This window comes from Cervus canadensis, chromosome 18 (assembly GCF_019320065.1).
Source record: "Cervus canadensis isolate Bull #8, Minnesota chromosome 18, ASM1932006v1, whole genome shotgun sequence".
Taxonomy (NCBI): Eukaryota; Metazoa; Chordata; class Mammalia; order Artiodactyla; family Cervidae; genus Cervus; species Cervus canadensis.
The window spans coordinates 11647422-11664251 of record NC_057403.1 but is presented as its reverse complement, the minus strand read 5'-3'; the positions used below and the strand labels follow the sequence as shown (position 1 = coordinate 11664251).

The following is a 16830-nucleotide window of genomic DNA, read 5'->3' as shown; positions in this document are numbered from 1 at the left end:
CACCTTATTCTTATCTCTTCCCCCTACTGTGACATCTGTCATGTTCTGTTGGTATTTAAATGTTTCTTTCCAGGTTATAAGTTATAAAGACAAGGTAGTAGCTGAACCTGAAATCATTTAGGGAGGAAAGGAATGACTCAGAAGACTTACTTCCCCAAGGGAGAGAGGGTGAGTGAATTCCCATTTAGATGAGGGATGGTTGTGTTATGCGAAGGAGGAAGATGTTTCTGCTGTTGTGTGGAATTCAACTTTCTGAAGACTCCATCTCCATGGGTGGACTGTCCACGACAGAGAGTGAATCGAGCTAACACCCATTTTAATCCTCTTCTAGCTTACCTTCGGAGAAGGAAATGGCAACCCACTCCAGTATTCTTGCCTGGAGAATCCCATGGACAGAGGAGCCTGGCAGGCTATAGTCCATGGGGTCACAAAGAGTCGGACACGACTAGGCGACTAAACCACCACCACCAGCTTACCTTCCTGCATTGCAAAGCCTGGTTAGCTAAAAATGTGATTTTCCAGGCTCCCTTGCTTTTGCTAAGCAGACACGTGTGAGACTTGGAGTAAGATACTGCATGGCAGTGAGCAGCAAAAATGCATGCGGACGTCCCTGGTGGTTCGGAGGCAAAGACTCCACACTCCCAGTGCAGGGGGCCTGGGTTCGACCCCTGGACAGGGAACTAGATCCCACATGCCGCAACCAAACCACAAAGAAATACTAAAAAAAAAATACATGCAACCCATGGACAGATTGGTTCCAGGTATCGACTAAAAAAGATGTACAAGGTAAGAGCTATGAGTTGAGTTTTATTGGAGGCAAAATGAGGACTATGGCTCAGGAGACAGCACCTCAGATAGCTCTGAGAGACTGCTCCAAAGAGGCAGCGGGGGAAGGTCTACATGTGAGATTTTGGTGAAGGGGGAGTTCAGTGCAATCAAGCACTTACTTTACAAAACATTTTCTGCTGCTCATGAGGAGCTGATGTCACCATGAAGGGATTTAGTGATTTTCTAGATACAAGGAGATGCAAGGACTGGGATTATGAAATCAGTTTCTGAAAATAACTATTTAAAGACCGGTGCCATCAATTTCTCTGACACAAAGTGTCTCCCTCTCCACCCTGGCCTCCGTTCTCGAGCACATAATTCAGTCTCTGCAGAGACAGATGCCAAACGCCCTCGGGGAGAACCAGTTTGTAGTTGAGACAGGAATCTAGGTGCTCACAATGGGTGGAGTCAACCATTCTGGGGTTTTTCCTCCTGCTCACCAAGAGAGATGAATTATCTCCCCTTTCTCTTGGAAAACAAAGTGAAGTGGGGAGGAGGGCAGAGATTTTTGTGGTGTGAAACATCTATTTGTCCCTCTTTCTTTTCCAACTTTGAAGACTTACCAGGTACTTTCAGTATATTTCTCCTGGGTTGCTAAATGTATTGACTTAACAGATCATGTTCCCAAATAAAAAGCCCCAAATAAATAAATACTAGCATATACTAACACAAATAAATAAATACTAATACAATTCATCCAGGGCATTTTAGTGATGCAACTATGTTGTTCCATTTTATGTTTATTGTCCCCAATTAGTGATAGTATTTACATTTTTAAAAAATACATGGGACTTCCTGAAAGTCCAGTGGTTAAAACACTCCCAATATAGGGGGCATGAGTTCGATCCCTGGTGGGGAAACTAAGATCCCACAGGCCCCATAGGGCAGCCGAAATAAGTACAATTAAAAATAAAATTTAAAAAAGACTTCACCTTCCAATGCAGTGTGCGTGGGTTCGATCCCCAGTCAGGGAGCTAAGATTCCCCCATGCCTATTGGCCAAAAAAACAAAACATAAAATACAGACAATACTATAACAAATTCAATAAAGATTTTAAAAAACGGTCCATGCTGAAAAATCTTTAGGGCTTCCCTGATGGTCCAGTGGTTAAGAATCCACCTTGCAATGCAAGGGACACCGGTTCGATCCCAGGTCTGGGAAGACCCTACATGCCTCAGGGCAGCTAAGCCTGTGCACCACAATGCTGACCCTTCACACCTAGAGCCTGTGCTCCAAAACCAGGGAAGCTGCTGTGATCAGGAGCCCCTGCTTATCGCAACTGGAGAAAGCCCAGGTGCAGCAGTGAAGACCCACCACAGCCCAAAATAAATAGATACATCTTTTAAAAAATATTTTTTGAAAAAGAATAAAGAGATGTATTACAAATAATAATAAATAAATAAAAATTTAAAATGGATACCACAGATTGTATTCACTAGAACAAAACTCCATGAGCATTTTTGTCAATTTGGTTTATTGCTACATCGTCAGTGTTTAAAAGAATCCCTGGTATACAAAGGGTACTTAATATTTGCTGAACAAATAAACAAAATCAATCCTCAAAGGATACACTGCACCCCCAGGCTGCCCTCAGACAGAGTGTTCTTACTGATCATTCAGTGGGAACTCCTGGAGGACTATTCTAGGCTAGCCTCTAAGGGGAGCATTGCCCTATTTTAATGTGCAGGAGCTGTGTATCTGTTGTGAATTCTTCTCTGGTGTTTGATAAGATATGACGTGTCAAGGAAGACTTTTCCACATTCAGAACACTCATGAGGTTTCTGTCCAGTATGGATTTTTGTATGCAGGCGGAGGCCTAACTTCCGGCTAAAGAATTTTCCGCATTCCTGACATCGGTAGGGCGTCTCTTCGCTATGAATTCTCTGATGGCTGTGAAGATTTGACTTCTGGAAGAAAGCTTTCCCACATCTGTCACATTCGTAGCATTTTTCTCCAGTATGGATCTTTCTGTGTTGAATAAGATTTTTCTGCTGGATGAAGGTATTACCACACAGCTCACAGGCGTAGGCTCTCTCCTTAGAGTGGATTTTCTCATGGTCAATGGCATTGGATTTCTGGGCAAAAGCCTTTCCACATACGTTGCATTTATAAGGCTTCTCTCCTGTGTGTGTTCTCTGGTGTTTGATGAGATCTGACTTGTAGATGAATGCTTTTGCACAGTTGTTGCAGCTGTAGGGCTTTTGCCCGGTGTGAATTTTTTTATGTTGAAGGAGGGTTGAGCCCTGTTTAAAGGACTTCCCACATTTATCACATTCATAGGCTTTCTCTTCATTGTGAATTTTCTTATGATTAATGCAGGCGGATTTCCAGGAAAAGCCTTTCCCACATGTTTGACACTCAAAGGGTTTCCGTTCAGTATGAGTTTTCTGGTGTTGGACAAGGTTGGGCTTTTGCTTGTAGACTTTCCCACATTTGTCACATTCATAGGATTTTTCTCCTGTATCAGTGTTCTGATGTTCATCAGTCCTCCTCTTCCTGCTGAATGCCCGTCTACGTGTATTATGTCCAAAGGATTCCTTAACGGCTTGTGTCCTTAGGGGACTCTGGAGGTATGATTTTGAACTGAGTGACTTTCGATGGGCATTCCACAAAAATTGGTTTTCTTTCAGCTTAGATGGATCATTGCCAATTCTTCTTTTATATATATTGTACGTATTATTTCTTACATAGCTTTTCTGTGTGTCTAAACTATGTTTCAAATGTTTTCCGCATGAGTCACCTTCACGGAGTCTGGCCCTTGAAGGAACACTGTCTGCGCCCAGCAGGAAGATTTCTTTAGGCTTGTCACGTTCAAGGTCTTCGTGCTCAGTCAATGTCTCCTGGTTGACGGATGCAACTTTAGTCTTGAGGCTCCGCTCTATGTCCTGGAATCTCCCACTCTGCTCTTCAATGGCCCAGTCTTTTTCTAAAACAGAATACAAGGAAATGGACTTCCCTGGTGGTACAGTGGGTAAGAATACTCCTGCCAATGCAGGGAGCTCGTGTTTGGTTCCTGGTCTGGGAAGATTCCACATGCCACAGGGCAACTAAGCCCGCGGGTGTGCCCAGCTACCGGAACCCGCCTGCTCTAGAGCCCAAGCTCCGCAACAAGAGAAGCCACCGAATCGAGAGGCCCGAGGACCGTGACTAGGGAGCAGCCCCTGCTGGTTGCAACTAGAGAAATGCCTGTGCAGCTACGAAGAACCAGCACAGCCAGAAATAAATAAATCATATAATTAAAAAAAAAAGAATACAAAGAAATGCTCTGTGTGAATCCCCCCACTCACATGATTGAAATGAGATGTTGTAAATTCTCTATTGAAGAGATCATTCTGGTTTCAGGTGTAAAGTCTGTGGGAAGCTAACTTAATTGAAACTTTATAGAGGAACACTGAAGGAGTAGGTGTAACCTCAGGTGATACTGATCAAGAATGATCAAAAACAGGACTTACTATGACAACTGACCACAACTGAATGCCTGCCGACTGCTTACAGAAGGTAACGTGCTGTGTAACAACCGTATCTTTACTTTCAGATAAACAGAGCTTAAGCTCCATGACAGACTTATACTCAAAGTTACCTGCAATGTATGCATTCTGGTTAGTTTTTTCCTAAATAAATGCGTGTGTGCTTAGCCGCTCAGTCATGTCTGACTCTGTGCAACCCCGTGGACCGTAGCCCTCCAGGCTTCTCTGGGGATTCTCCAGCAAGAATACTGAAGTGGGTTCCCATACCCTTCTCCCGGGGATCTTCCCCACCAGGGATCGAACCCAGGTCTCCTGCATTGCAGGCAGATTCTTCACTGAGCCACCAGGAAGGTCCATCTGTGTATATATAGATTTCTTATCTAGATTCTTTTCCTATGTAAGTCAAGCAGCCGAATTTTGGATCCAACTTTTTCAGTTCTTTTGCTGTGAAGCACATTATTGGGAAAATTCATGAAATTTGAATGACGTTTATAGACGAATATTAGCATTACATTCAGTGCTGAGTACCCAGGGTCAACCCCTGTGATCATGCCTTTGTAAGAGAAGGCCCTTGTGTCAAAGAAAACACTTGAGTGCGGGGAGCTTCACAGTTGAACCCACAGGGAGCAGAGGAGAGCCCAAAGAGAGGAGAAACAGTTAACTTGTAGAGGAAAATTCAGGTGAAAATTAAGGAACGTGGCTGTGTGGAGAGAAATACCTGGAGATTCTCTCATAACAAAAAAAGTCAGTAGCTTCCACGTGACTTTGGTCCACTCAGGCTAAAGGACTTAGTGATTTTTCTAAAAGGTGGGGTGGGGTGGGGGGAATTCCCTGGCCATCCTGTGGTTAGGAATTGGTGCAGGGAGAACGGGTTCAAACCCTGATTAGGGAACTAAGATCCCACAAGGGGCGCGGTGCGGCCAAAATAAAAAGGATGACTTCCACCCACGTGACCTTAGCCCCGCCTCTCCTGGTTAGGTACCTGCTGGACCACAGCTCCTCAGCACTTGCGTTTCCACCGTCCACGGCTCCTCACCGTTTTCCAACCGCAAGATCACTTCTGGTTTGGCGGCTTCCTCTCCTCCTGTTCAGGGAAAATGGAGTTTGATGTTGGTGAGTGTGTGTTTGTGGGAACGTGGTGTGTGTTTGCGTGTGTTTCCATGAGTGTGTTTGTGTGAGTGCCGTGTGTCTGAGGGTGTTCCTACGTGTTCGAATGTGTATGTGTGAATGTGGGTGTTGTGGTTCAAGCTTTGGTTGAGGCAGTGATGGGGAAGATACAGCTAGGAGTGCCCAGGGGCTGTCAATCCAAATGAAATTTTTTAATGCCTTTTTTTTTTTTCTTTGGAAGATGAAGTTTTCCCAAAAATCAGGGCCAGAACTGGGGTGGAGGGAGAGGGCCCCACCCACAAAACTGAAAGAGGCCCTCACTCATCCTCATGGTACTTACACAACCTGAGATGGAGGGTTCCTTAAATTTAGCCCACATGCACCTCACATGCCCTAGTCTCTGTCCTGCCGTGAACATATCCAAAGCAAATAGCATCTAACAGCCAAAACTGGTAAGCTACTCGGGTCGAGTGCCACGAGGTTCAGGCTTCGGGCGTTTAGTGACTCTCCCCAAGGAGCCATGCTCACCCACGGAGACCAGGTTCCTGAAGTTCTCCAAGGTCACATCCTTGTACAGGTCCCTCTGCTCAGGACTCAGTCGCTGCCACTCCTCCCGTGTGAAGGCCACGGTGACATCCTCAAAGGTCACGCCTCCCTGTAACACGCTCCTGACCTGCAGAAAGATACCCCCAGATCCACAGGAATTTATTCCCACGGAGCCAAGATGGAATTGTGCATGTTATTCGCTGAGTGTTATGTGTGCTCAGTCACTAAGCTGTGTCCGACTCTTCACAACCCCGTGGACTGTAGCCTGCCAGGCTCCTCTGTCCATAGGGTTTCCCAGGCAAGAATGCTGGAGTGCTGCAAAGCAATTATCCCCTCAATAAAAAAAAACAGACTAAAAAAGAAAATGCTGGAGTGGGTTGCCATTTCTTTCTCCACAGGATCTTCTGAACCCAGGGATTGAACCCGTGGCTTCTATATTAATAGATGGATTCTTTAACACAGAGCCACGTGGGAAGCCTCTCTCTGACTGCTGTGTCTGGGAGAAAATTAACTGTACCTGAAATATCTTACCAACGAGCCATAACCTCAGGGTTACGATTCTACAAACCCTAATCCAGTTCCATCAATTATACTTTCTAAACCTCTCTCAGATATTTAGTGGTCTCCATTTTCCCCACTGTTCACTGATCCACAATATCTTTTTTTTAAGATAATTATGATTTATCACATGTTAAGCTCTTTGCGGTTTTTTCGCCTGTGCCACAAGGCATATAGAATCTTAGTTCACCAATAAGAGATCGAACCTGTGCCCTCTGCGGTGGAAGCTCAGAGTCTTAACCACTGGGCCACCAGAGAAGTACCTATGATCTTTCCCCCCATTCCAACCCGCTAGGTTGTCACAGAGCACAGACCAAATTCCCACCAGCTATCTATTTTCCATATGGTAAAATGGGTATATATTATTTCAATGCTACTCTCTCAGTTCATCCCACCCTCTCCTCTCCCGGCTGTATCCACAAGTCTCTTCTCTATTTTTATGTCTCTATTCCTGCTCTGCAATATTCATCAGTACCGTCTTTCTAGATTCCATGTATGTGCGTTTATATACAGAATTTGTTCTTCTCTTTCTGACTCACTTCACTCTGTGTAACAGGCTCTAGGCTCATCCACCTCACTAGAACCAACTCAAATCCGTTCCTTTATTTAGAACAAGGCACTGGCATCCTAACTCTAGGAGGAAAAGGGGACGACGGAGGATGAGACAGTTGGATGACATCACCGAGTCAATGGACATAAGTTTGAGCAAATTCCGGGAGACAGTGAAGAACAGGGAAGCCTGGCGTACTGTAGTTCATGGGGCCCCAATGATTGGACATGATTTGATGACTAAACAATAACACCCTTACTCTTTCACTGCTTCTAAACTGATGCCTTCCAATCTGTTTTTCACATGGCATGGAAATTGGATTTTGACACACCCCAGTTTAGCAGCTTTCTTTGGTTTGGGAAAAGGGCAAAAAGTGAACGTGAAAGTCACTCAGTTGTGTCTGACTCTTTGTGACCCCATGGGCTATACAGTCCATGGAATTCTCCAGGCCATAATACTGGAATGGGTAGCCTTTCCCTTCTGCATGGCATCTTCCAAACCCAGGGATCGAACCCAGGTCTGCTGTATTACAGGTGGATTCTTTACCAGCTGAGCCACCAGGAAAACCCAAGAATAGTGGAGTGGGTAGTCTACCCCTTCTCTAGCGGATCTTCCCGACCCAGAAATCGAACCGGGGTCTCCTGCATTGCAGGTGGATTCTTTACCAACTGAGCTACTAGGGGGAAAGGGCACCCCTCCTTTAGACATGCGAGAAATAAGATACTGTCTCCCAGATCAGTAAGCGAAGGATGTCACAGTCATCAGCGATTAAGGGAAGTTGGTGAGACCCGAGGGAATTCAGGATGTGAAACCAGGATGCTGGCCCCAGATAACTGTGGAGCCTATCAAAGGAAGGGAGGGAGCGGGGATGGAGGAGGGAAGGAAAAACTGCCAAAGAGGTTAGCAGAGGTTAATTCTGAGGAATGGGAATATAGATGACATGTTTGCTTGCTTGAGATGATGATTTGGACTTAAAAAAAACAAACTCACCTGGATGTTGCTCATTTCCTGTTCTTTTTGAGCCATGACAGTCTCGGGAAGGAAGAGCTGAGGGAAAACAGAAGAGAGCTGTGAAAAAGCAGAATGTCCGGAGCTGCCCAGTCCCCCAGTACAAGGAGCACTGCCTGGACCCTTCAGCAAAGCCCTCGCTTGTCCCCGGGCGGTCCCTGTCGGGCAGGGGCCGACCCCACTGGGTGGCATAAACCCACAGAAGTCCCTTGACCTCTCACAGTTTACACATCTCCTGGATCCTGTGATTCTACTAGTAATCCTTTGCCTTCAAGTAAATAACTATGGGGGCTTTCCCGGTCACTCAGCGGTAAAGAATCTGCCTGCAATGCAGGTCTCGCAGGAGATGCATTTTTGATCCCTGGGTCAGGAAGATCCCCTGGAGGAGGGCATGGCAACCCACTCCAGTATTCTTGCCTGAATAACCCCCTGAACAAAGGAGCCTCCCGTGCATGGGGTCGCAGAGTCGGATAGGACAGAAGAGACTTAATCTGGCACAAATAACTAGGAGAGTGCACAAAAAGGATCAAGGAGAAGACATCTCACCATCGGCTTATTTTTCTCATCAAACGAGTGGAAGCAACTTACAGGTACAGTAATCAAAGCTTTCTTTCTTTTTTTAATAATTAAAAAATATGAATTGTATTGATTTATGTATTTTTGGCTGTGCCGGGTCTTCCTTGCTTTTTCTCCAGTTGCAGCGAGCAGGGGCTGCTCTCTAGTTGTGAGCGAGCTGCTCATTGTGGAGGCTTCTCTTCTTGCGGAGCCGGGGCTCCAGGGCTCGAGGACTTCAGTGGTTGCGGCTCCCCGGCCCTCCGGCACAGGCTTTGCAGTTGTGGTGCTTAGCTGGAGGGAGGGAGGTGTGGAGCTTCGTTGCTCCTCGGCATGGGGGATCTTCCCGCATCAGGGATCGAACCCTTGTCTCCCGCATTGGCGGACGGATTCTTGACCCCTAAGCCATCAGGCAAGCCCGGGTGCTGCAATCAAAGGTTTCTTACGGATCCGAGGGTGCAGGCTCTAGTGTGTGCAGGGGGAGTCGTCAGGTCAGCCGCCTGCAGACCCTCCGGGAGTCCGCCTTCATGCCTCTTACCCGTCAGAGTTTTCAAAGGCACCGTTGTCTCTGAGTCCGTTCAGCCTGATTTGCAATGGCCCATAAACTTGCCAGATGGGTCAGGGGTAAAGAACCCACCTGCCAATGCAGGAGACTTGGGTTTGAGCCCTGGGTGGGGAAGACCCCCTGGAGGAGGAAATGGGAACCCACGCCAGTCTTCTTGCCGGAGAAATCCCACGGACAGAGGAGCCTCGAGGGCTACAGTCCATGGGGTCGCAAGACTAGGACACGACTAAGCGGCGGAGCACACGCATAAACTTGCCAAGTGGGTGTAGGAAGGACAGTCAGCTTTCTCAGAACCCAGCCTCAGATGCAGAACAGAACAAGCAAAGGTCCTGAGAGGGCGTCTTCCTGGATTTTCTGCCTCATCAGAGAAGGCAGGCTCCCCCTATTTCCTCCAACTGCTCTGGAGTCTTCCAAACCTGAAACAGGCTTCCCTCTCACAGGCAAGCAAGGCAGGAAACAGGCCATGTCACCCGCAAGAGGGTCCCTTCCCCAGGGGGGCAGAACCCAGGCAGGAGAAGCCTGGGGCGAGCAGTGGACGCCCTTTGTCCTTGGTCGTGTCAATTTCTGAAGACATCTGCTCTTTTCTCTTTCCAATAACAGCTACTTTTTCTTCCTCTCTTTTATTTGATGTTCTTTCTCAAGCTTTTATCAAGCGTGGTAGAAAGGCTTTCATGTACATATATATAAATAGTATGTAAAATATAATATATATATTTTAGAAAACGTAGGCATGTTTGCCTAGCTAAAATATTTAGGACATTTTGACTCCACTTGTTTGACTCAGTATGAATGGAATGCTAGAGTTCTAATTTTAAAAACATAGATACACAACAAGCAACAAAGGTGTACTGTATACCACAGGGAATGATGGTCAATATCTTGTAATAAACTATAATGGAAAATAATATGAAAAATATGTGTGTATATATAACTGAATCACCTTGATGTGCACCTGAAACATTCTAAGTCAACTATGCCTCAATAAAATAAACATATTAATTTTAAAAATAATAAATAACTGCTTTTTCTTCTTTTTTTTTTGCTGCCCCAGGTGGCTTGTGGGATCTTTGTTCCCCAACCCAGGATCCAACCTGTGCCCCCTGCAGTGGAAACGTGGAGTCCTAACCACTGAACCACCAGGGAAGTCCCTTATTTTCATTTAATTGAAGTATGAAAGAAAGTGAAGTCGCTCAGTCGTGTCCAACTCTTTGTGACCCCGTGGACTGTAGCCTACCAGGCTCCTCTCTCCATGGGATTCTCCAGGCAAGAAGACTGGAGTGGGTTGCTGTGTCCTTCTCCAGGGGAGCTTCCCCATCCAGGGATCGAACCCACGTCTCTCATGTCTCCTGCATTGGCATCAGTGCCGCCTGGGAAGCCACACTGGTGTACAATATAACGAGTCATGATTTTTAAAGGTTATACTCTATGTGTAGTTATTACAAAATACTGGCTATATTCTGCATGTTGTAAAGCATATCCTTGCAGCTTATTTCACGCCGAGCAGTTCGCCCCTCTTCACCTTGCCCCTCCTTGCTTCCCTCTCCCCACAGTTAATCACTAGTGTATTCTCCGTATCTGTGCGTCTGCTTCTTTTTCATTACATTCACTAGTTTGTTGTATTTCTTAGATTCGGCATATAACTGATATTGTACAGTATTTGCCTTTCTTTGTGAAGATGTCTTAGTTTCATCTTTCATTTTTCTCTGCATTTTAAAAAGAAAGTATTACATTACAGGGAATTTCCCAACTAGGGATTAAACCTGGGTCCCTGGCAGTGAAAGTGCAGTAGCCTAACCATTGGACGACCAGGGAGCTCCCTCCCGGCTTATTTATTTTTAAAAAATGTTAATACCTCTAAAGTATGGTTCAAAGGCTTTTTTGTAACTTCACTTTTTCTTACGAGTTACTGATTTATCCATCTTTTCTGAGTTGCCACCAGTGAACATTTCCCTACTTTCACAGATTATGGAGTCATTTGTTCAACTTCTGCTCAATGGATATTTTTTATCACAAGTAATAATTGCCTTCTGACATCATTTTCAGTTTTTCTAACGCTTGTGTTTCCTTATTGCTCCCTTTTTAGGTAACTTCGCTCTCTTGAAGGACAATTAGTAGAAATAGTATCTTGGTTATAAGGATTAGAGAAACAAGTAAGAGGAAAAGGATATTTTTTAAGAATATAGTTTCTATACAATTTGTAGTTTCAAAATTAAACATTGACGTGTTCCTCTTTTTGAAACTGAAAAATGTATAAAATCCCTAGTGTATGTGTTTTTAAAAATTCTTTCATAGTAGGCAAAAGTCATACAAGATATTTAAAAAATTGCTAAAAGACTGTTCTAAAGTATCTGTGAATATGTTATTTCAAAATGTATAAAGAAATAAAACCCTACATTCTCATTCATTCATTTTTTAAACAGAAACAAAAAAGGAGACAAATTCATAATTTGAGGATACAGAGAGTAGATGTTACCTATTCGTATAAACAAGGACTTCTCAACCTCAGCACCATTGTCATTTGGACCAGATGTTTACAGCAGTTTTATTCATAATTGAAAAACTTGGAAGGAACCAAGATGTCCTTCAGTAAATAAACTGATATATCCAAACAATGGCATATTATTCAGAGCAAAAAAGAAATAAGCCATCATCATAGAAAGACATGTGGAGGAAAATTAAATGCATATTCCTAAGTAAAGAAGCCAGTCTGAAAAAGCTACATACTGCGTGACTCTGACTATATGACATTCTGGAACAAGGGAAATTATGAGGACGATAATAAGATTAGTTTCGGAACTTCCCTGGTGGCCCAGTGATTGGCACTCCCAATGCTGGGGACCTGGGTTTAATCCCTGGTCAGAGAACTAAGATCCCATATGCTGCAACTAAGAGTTCTCCCGTGCCTTGATTAAAGATTCAGCGGAACCTGAGACCTGGCTGAGCCAAATAAATAAAGATTAGTTGCCAGGGGGCCGGGGAAAGGGAGAGAGAACCAGGCAGAGCAGGAGAGCATGAAGGGTCTTTAGGGCAGTGAAAAATCCTCTGAATGATACGGTGTTAAGGGTTATTACATGTGTGTTCAAACCCGAAGAACGTTCAATACCAAGAGAGAACCCTTAAAAATAGGTAACAAGGGAGAAAAAACCCAAACAAACAAAAAAAGAGTGAACCCTTAGGAAAACCATGGACTGTTGATAATGATTGGTTAATATATGTTGAGGGGGGAGGGCCTATACACGGGATAGGTAGGAAGCATATGGGAAATTTCTGTGCTTTCCTCTCAATTGTATCGTAAAACTAAAACTGCTCTAAAAAAAATTAAATCACGGGGAATTCCCTGGTGGCCTCTGCGTCGTCTGCAGGAGTGCAGGTTGGACCTCTGGTTGGAGGACCGTTTCCCCGGTGGCTCAGATGGTAAAGTGTCTGCCTGCAGTGTGGGAGACCTGGGTTTGATCCCTGGGTTGGGAAGATCCCCTGGAGAAGGAAATGGCAACCCACTCCAGTACTCTTGCCTAGAGAATTCCTTGGATGGAGGAGCCTGGTGGGTTATAGTCCATGGGGTCGCAAAGAGTCAGACGCGACTTCACTTTCTTTGACTTTGGAGGACTAAGATCCCACATGCCCCCTTGCCAAAAAAAAAAAAGAAACAAATTTATCTAAAAAAAAAACCACATCAAGGACTTCCTGGCAGTTCAAAGGTTAAGACTCCATACTCCCAGTGCAGGGGTTGAGGATTCAGTCCGGTCAGGGAACTAAGATCCCACATGACGTGCATGGCGCAGCCAGACCAAAAAAAAAAAAAAAAGAAACAAAAGACCCTCTATCCCCGAGAAATTTAAAAACAAAATTATCAAAAACAATCTTGGGGGCTTCGCTGGTGGCTGAGTGGTAAAGAATCTGCCTGCCAATGCAGGAGACACAGGTTCGATCCCTGGGTTGGGAGGATCCCCTGGAGAAGGAAATGAAAACCCATTCCAGTGTTCTTGCTTAGAGAATCCCAGGGACAGAGGAGCCTGGCAGGCTACAGTCCAGAGGGTCAAAAAGAGACCCGACCGAGCGACTAAAGAAGATGAAGGTAATGGGTAGAGATATGACACTGGCATATAAAACGGAGCTGAACTGGGGGAAAAAAGGAACAGAAGTTCAGCTGCACTTTTGCAATGAGCCGGTGCCCAGACCGTGGGGCCAAGATGGGTTCTTGTGCTAGAGATGGGTTCTCCGCTAGAGAACAAGACACGCAAGCTGAGCACAGAAAACAGTGAAGTCAGAACCGGACCATGGGCCGAGGTGCTGAGGATTCAAAGCCATTGCAAGTAGTGGGGACGTCCTGGGAGCACCATTTTCTAACACGAAAATTCAGAACTCCAACGTACAAATGTAAAATGCTTGACTTTCAAGGAAGGGGAAAGAACAGCCTACCTCCAGCGAAGTCGGGTGTGAACCCTCCAGGCTGATTCCCAGCGCCTGTGGTCCTTTCTTCTCCTTGGGTGGACTGGAAATGAAAAGATGTGTGTATTTAAAAGCTAAATGAGCCATCAAACAAAAGTAATCAGCCCCACCCTTCTCATCTCAAGATCCTAATCTAGTCAGGAAACAAAGACCATCTGGTCAGAAACAGCAAGCCCCACCTATTCTAATCCTATCAGACATCTTCAGCTACAATTTCCATAAAACCTCACAAATAAATGTTGTGAAAGGCAGAAGGGGCTGACAGAGGATGAAGTCGTTGGATGGCATCCCCCCACTCAATGGACTTGAGTTTGAGCAAGCTCCGGGAGATGGTAAAGGACGGGGGAGGCTGGTGTGCTGCAGCCCATGGGGTCGCAAAGAGTCGGACATGACTTAGTGACTGAACAACAAAACTTCTTTTTAAAAAACAGGCCAGTGTATTTCCAATGGAAATTTTAAAAATCCCATACAAGTGAAATCTTTCATCCTAAATTGAAAAGATAAAGAAAAACATCAATATTTATCCACATGACTGAAAGTCCCATGAAATAAATTAAACAAGAACATTTTACTTATTAGTTTATTCTTTGAGCTCCCCAACATTGGTTTTCAATGTTAAAAAAAAAAAAAGGTTGAATATTTTTGGATTAAACTATCAGAAAGTTCGATATAAAAATAAAAGTTAATAATGCCTTTTTTATCTTCGTAAGTTTGTTTCTGGTTGCAAACAGCTAGCAAATTGAAAATGGCTTACTTCAATTGCTTTCATCAGCTGACTACACTGGCATGGAATCGGGCTCACAGGGGAGGAAGTCCCGCTGCCTTAAGGGGGTGCGCCAATGCCTGCATGCTCATTCTCATCTTCTGCGATCCCATGAGTGTGGCCTGCCAGGCTCCTCTGTCCGTGGGATTCTGCAGGCCAGAATACGGGCGTGGGTCATTTCCTCCCCCAGGGGACCTTCCCCGACTAGAGATCGAGCTTGCCTCTCCGGCACTGGGCAGGGGGATTCTTCGCCCCTGAGCTGCCTGGGAAGCCCCATGTGCTCTGACATCAAGGGCTCTTCAGCCGTCCTGATACGGCCACAAGGAGACCACTGTGCCAGGCAGGGCCTAGCCTCAGCTGGGTCTTGAATTTAAATGCTTGTTTCATGATCCGCTGCCTAGACATGGCGACGTTCCAAAATGGATTGTTCAAATGAATTCTGAAAGATTACCGCCGACTCCATGAGGTAGGCTGCTAGAGACTTGGTCTCCTCCCAGACATATCTGAAGATGGATATTTTTTAAAATACCTGTATGCTCCGTCGTGTCCAACTCTTTGTGGCCCCATGGACTGCAGCCAGTCAGGCTCCTCTGACATTGGGATTTCCCAGGCAAGAATGCCATGCCCTCCTCCAGGAGATCTTCCCGATTCTTGGATTGAACCTGCCTCTCCTGTGTCTCCTATATTGGCAGGCAGGCTCTTTACCACTAACGCCACCTGGGAAACCATTTTTTAAATGACCTGACTGGAAAGGGGAGGGATGAAAATGCAAAACACAAGGGATTTTCAGTACAATTGTATTCACAGCAAATGTGCTTCTCTGCTGGGGGATGTGGATAAGAGGGGAAGGGTGTTCGTGGGCTGGGGGGGGGGGGGGGCAGGGGGCATATCAGAACTCAGTAACCTTCCTCTCAATTCTGCAGTGAACCTAAAACCTTTCTATAAAAAATATCTTTTTGTAAAATGATATCAAAATCAAAATCTTTTTGATTCTACCAGTCAGCCCCTAGTGGGGAGAGTGGTAAAATGAAAAGGATTTGGGGGAAATTCCCGGTGGTCCACACACTCGGTGATTTCACTGTGGGGGCTAGTTCAACCCCTGGTTGGGAAACTAAGGTCCTACAAGCCTCGTAGTGAGGCCAAAATTGATAGTGGCTCCACTGTGTCTGACTCTCTGCAACCCGTGGACTATGGCTGCCAGGGTCCTCTGTCCGTGGAATTCTTCAGGCAAGAATACTGGAGTGGGTTGCTATTCCCTTCTCCAGGGAATCTTCCCAACCCAGGAATCGAACCCAAGTCTCCTGCATTGCAGGCAGCTTCTTTACCGTCTGAACCATCAGGGAAGACCAAAACTGAAGAAAAAAATGAAAGGAATGTTTTACATCACTCTTTTTTTATCCCCCTAACAGTGGCAAAGGCCAGAATCTCTATGAGAAAGTTGCTTTATTATCCTTCAAAAGTGTTAGCACTCAGATTTATTGTTTGTGTTAATGGAGAGGGTTTCTTAAGATGGTTTTGACTCACAGTCTTAGAGAATGAACTTATGCTTGCTGGTTAGGTAAGGAAAGACAGGAGCTAGAGATAGCGTGTCTAGGATGGACATGCACACACTGCTATATTCAACATGGATAACGAACAAGGACCTACGGTAGCACAGGGAACTCTGCTCAGGGTTCTGTGGCAGCCTGGATGGGAGGGGAGTCTGGGGGAGAGTGGGTACGTGTATGTGTAGGGCTGAGTCCCTTCACTCTTCACGTGAAACTATCACAATACTGTTAATTGGCTATACTCCAATACAATTTAAAAAAATTTTTAAGATGTTTTTGGAGAAGGAAATGGCAACTCACTCCAGTATTTCTTGCCTGGGAAGTCCCATGAACAAAGAAACCTGGCGGGCTACAGTCCATGAGGTTGCAAAGAGTCAGGGAAGATTGAGCACATGCTTGTCATGTCATGTCACTGTTATAAACACTGTTTTTTGACAACTTAATTTTTAATGACCTATAAGCTGAATATAATGGTGGAATATAATGGTTATATATATACATACACACACACACATGCATATATTTAATTCCTTTCCCAAAGAAAGCTTGTTTAGTTCCCAACCCAGAGCCTCAGATTCCTTGATGAACAGAAACGGATCAGAGGCGAGATGAGAAATTCAGGCAAGCCTTTTCTGGGACTCTCACTGCAGCACAACGGAGCAAGGACAAATGACAGGTGCCCTGGCTCCTTCTGGAGGACAGCGGGCTGGTTCCTTAAACGGGGAGGGGGAGGGTGGGCGAGGATCCAGAGGTCGTAGGCCACCAGAGAGGTGGCCCGGGCAGTCTGCACGCTCTCTGGTGATGCCATGTGTTGGGATCGTGTGAAGCACCCAGCTTTTGCTCCAGGCATCCCAGAATCAGCAGTTGGTTTGTGGCCTTTTTGTATCTTA

At 45.3% G+C, this 16830-nt stretch overlaps 1 protein-coding gene across 1 annotated transcript; it reads right to left on the bottom strand.

Annotated features, from left to right (window-relative positions):
* Positions 1–2504: 2504 nt before the first annotated feature.
* ZIM3 (zinc finger imprinted 3) lies at positions 2505–9145 on the bottom strand. The gene is made up of 6 exons (XM_043435656.1): positions 9125–9145; positions 8047–8103; positions 5931–6075; positions 5278–5379; positions 3585–3754; positions 2505–3524 (listed from the first exon to the last, which is right to left on the bottom strand). The coding sequence occupies exons 1-6, from the start codon at positions 9143–9145 to the stop codon at positions 2505–2507; spliced, it is 1515 nt and encodes a 504-aa protein (XP_043291591.1).
* Between the last annotated feature and the right edge of the window lie 7685 nt (positions 9146–16830).